The sequence below is a fragment of the Octopus bimaculoides genome, chromosome 1 (assembly GCF_001194135.2).
Source record: "Octopus bimaculoides isolate UCB-OBI-ISO-001 chromosome 1, ASM119413v2, whole genome shotgun sequence".
Classification (NCBI taxonomy): domain Eukaryota; kingdom Metazoa; phylum Mollusca; class Cephalopoda; order Octopoda; family Octopodidae; genus Octopus; species Octopus bimaculoides.
In genome coordinates this window covers 118,401,260-118,403,135 of record NC_068981.1, presented here as the reverse complement: position 1 = coordinate 118,403,135, position 1,876 = coordinate 118,401,260, and the positions used below count along the sequence as shown (strand labels likewise).

Here is a 1,876-nt window from a genome sequence, read left to right as displayed (position 1 = left end):
ATATATATATACGCATATATGCACACGACAACAAACGGTAATACACACAACTACATGCACAAGACATGGAAGTTATATACACACGCATTATCAAACATCCGCTCATACATACACATAGATACATACAATGGTGTATATAATACACAATTAGTCAGTGGGAGAGACGAGCGGGGGGGGGGGCACCGCATTGCTGAAAGTACAGTGGTTGGGGTGCATGCAAATATAGACCCCGTGCACACAAACTCGAACATCCATTCACATGAATGCGCATAATATACATCACACACGCGCAATATGTTATACACACACGCACAAACAGAAGTAGGTACACATTAGTACACACTCACGCGCACGCGCACACCAACACGAACACGTAATTATATGCAAACACAAGCAGACACGTGTGTTGTACTACTAAAGAAACACACAAACACGGTGACACATATATGAATGCATGCATCTTCTCTCTTTTTCTCGCTCTCTCTCTCCACACACACAATCACACACACACACACACACACACATACACACACACACACACACACACACACATATATATATATATACACACACATATAGGATATGAAAAGAAACTTGCATCATTATAACATGCTTCTGAATTAGACGAGAAGGAAAGCAATACTTTGAAACAGAAAATGTAAACAAAATCTGGCGTCGTCACCACCACCATCATAAACAATACCAACTCTATAACCTCCACTACCACCACCACCACCACCACTATCACCACGACTACTACAACTACAACGAGCGCCCCCTCCGTAACCACCACTACCGCCTTTACCACCACCAACACCATCACTTCCACAACTGCCGGTGCTGCCAGAAAAGTCACTTTTAACTACCAACGATTATCACAACCACCTTAATACTACTACTACTACTACTACTACTACTACTACTACTACTACTACTACTACTGCTGCTGCTGCTACTACTACTACTACATCTAATGATAATCATCATTACTATGGTTTTGATGATACTCTAACTGCAGATTTTCGGAACAAATCCAAATGCTTGACTACTGTTTAAAAACACATTCATATATTTATTTATATATGTTTATATATATTTACCTTTACAGCATGTCGAGAAAAAAAGAAAACTATATTACCTTTCAGTAAATGTTTAAGAATATCTATGTTTTCTCTTCTTCTGATATTACGGTTGAAAAGTAGGAGGAAAAAACAAATAATAAAAAGGTTGCATAATAATAACAAAGCGGATACGTGTATGAATATATGAGAAGAATTAGGGGAAAAAGAAGAGAAAAGAAAGAACAACAATACATATAATTTACAAGAAAAACACCATGCTGTAAAGATACAAAGACATACATTTACGTACACACAGATAATATAAATATATATATATGTATATACATATATATTTGCAATAACGGATTTTGTCGTTCAGATAAAATGCACGGTCGTCAAATAGAAGACGGAAGCTCGGAATGGAAACTAGCATCAAACTGCCAAATTTCTATGTAATCTTGTTTATATTACTATCTACACTAGGTAAGAAATGTTGATCAGCTTATTTTCGTTTTTTATTATCATGTTAACGTTCACTTTCTATTTTAACATGGCTAATTTATAATTTCTGTCTAAAACTTTTGTTTTCATTATTTGAACTTCTCTGTTAAACACAGAAGAAATACATACATACATATCTATCTATCTATCTATCTATCTATCTATCTATCTATCTATCTATCTATCTATCTATCTATCATATATAAATATATATATATATAAACAATATATGAGTATATGCATGACATATATATATGTAGGTATGTACATATATGTATGTATACATGCATATGCTCATATATCATTTGTATTAT

At 34.5% G+C, this 1,876-nt stretch overlaps 1 protein-coding gene across 3 annotated transcripts in view; it reads left to right on the top strand.

Annotated features, from left to right (window-relative positions):
- Nucleotides 1–236: 236 nt before the first annotated feature.
- LOC106879694 (neuronal acetylcholine receptor subunit alpha-10) overlaps nt 237–1,876 on the top strand; it is a 282,300-nt gene continuing 280,660 nt past the window's right edge. The window contains exon 1 of one of the 3 annotated variants that reach the window (XM_052969788.1): nt 237–1,544. Coding sequence is in view for 1 of the 3 variants with exons in the window: in XM_052969793.1 (XP_052825753.1) it covers nt 1,481–1,544 (64 nt within the window). In the remaining 2 variants the exon portion in view is untranslated. The remainder of the gene's footprint in view (nt 1,545–1,876) is intronic. The other 2 variants (XM_052969793.1, XM_052969815.1) reach the window with 2 other exon arrangements.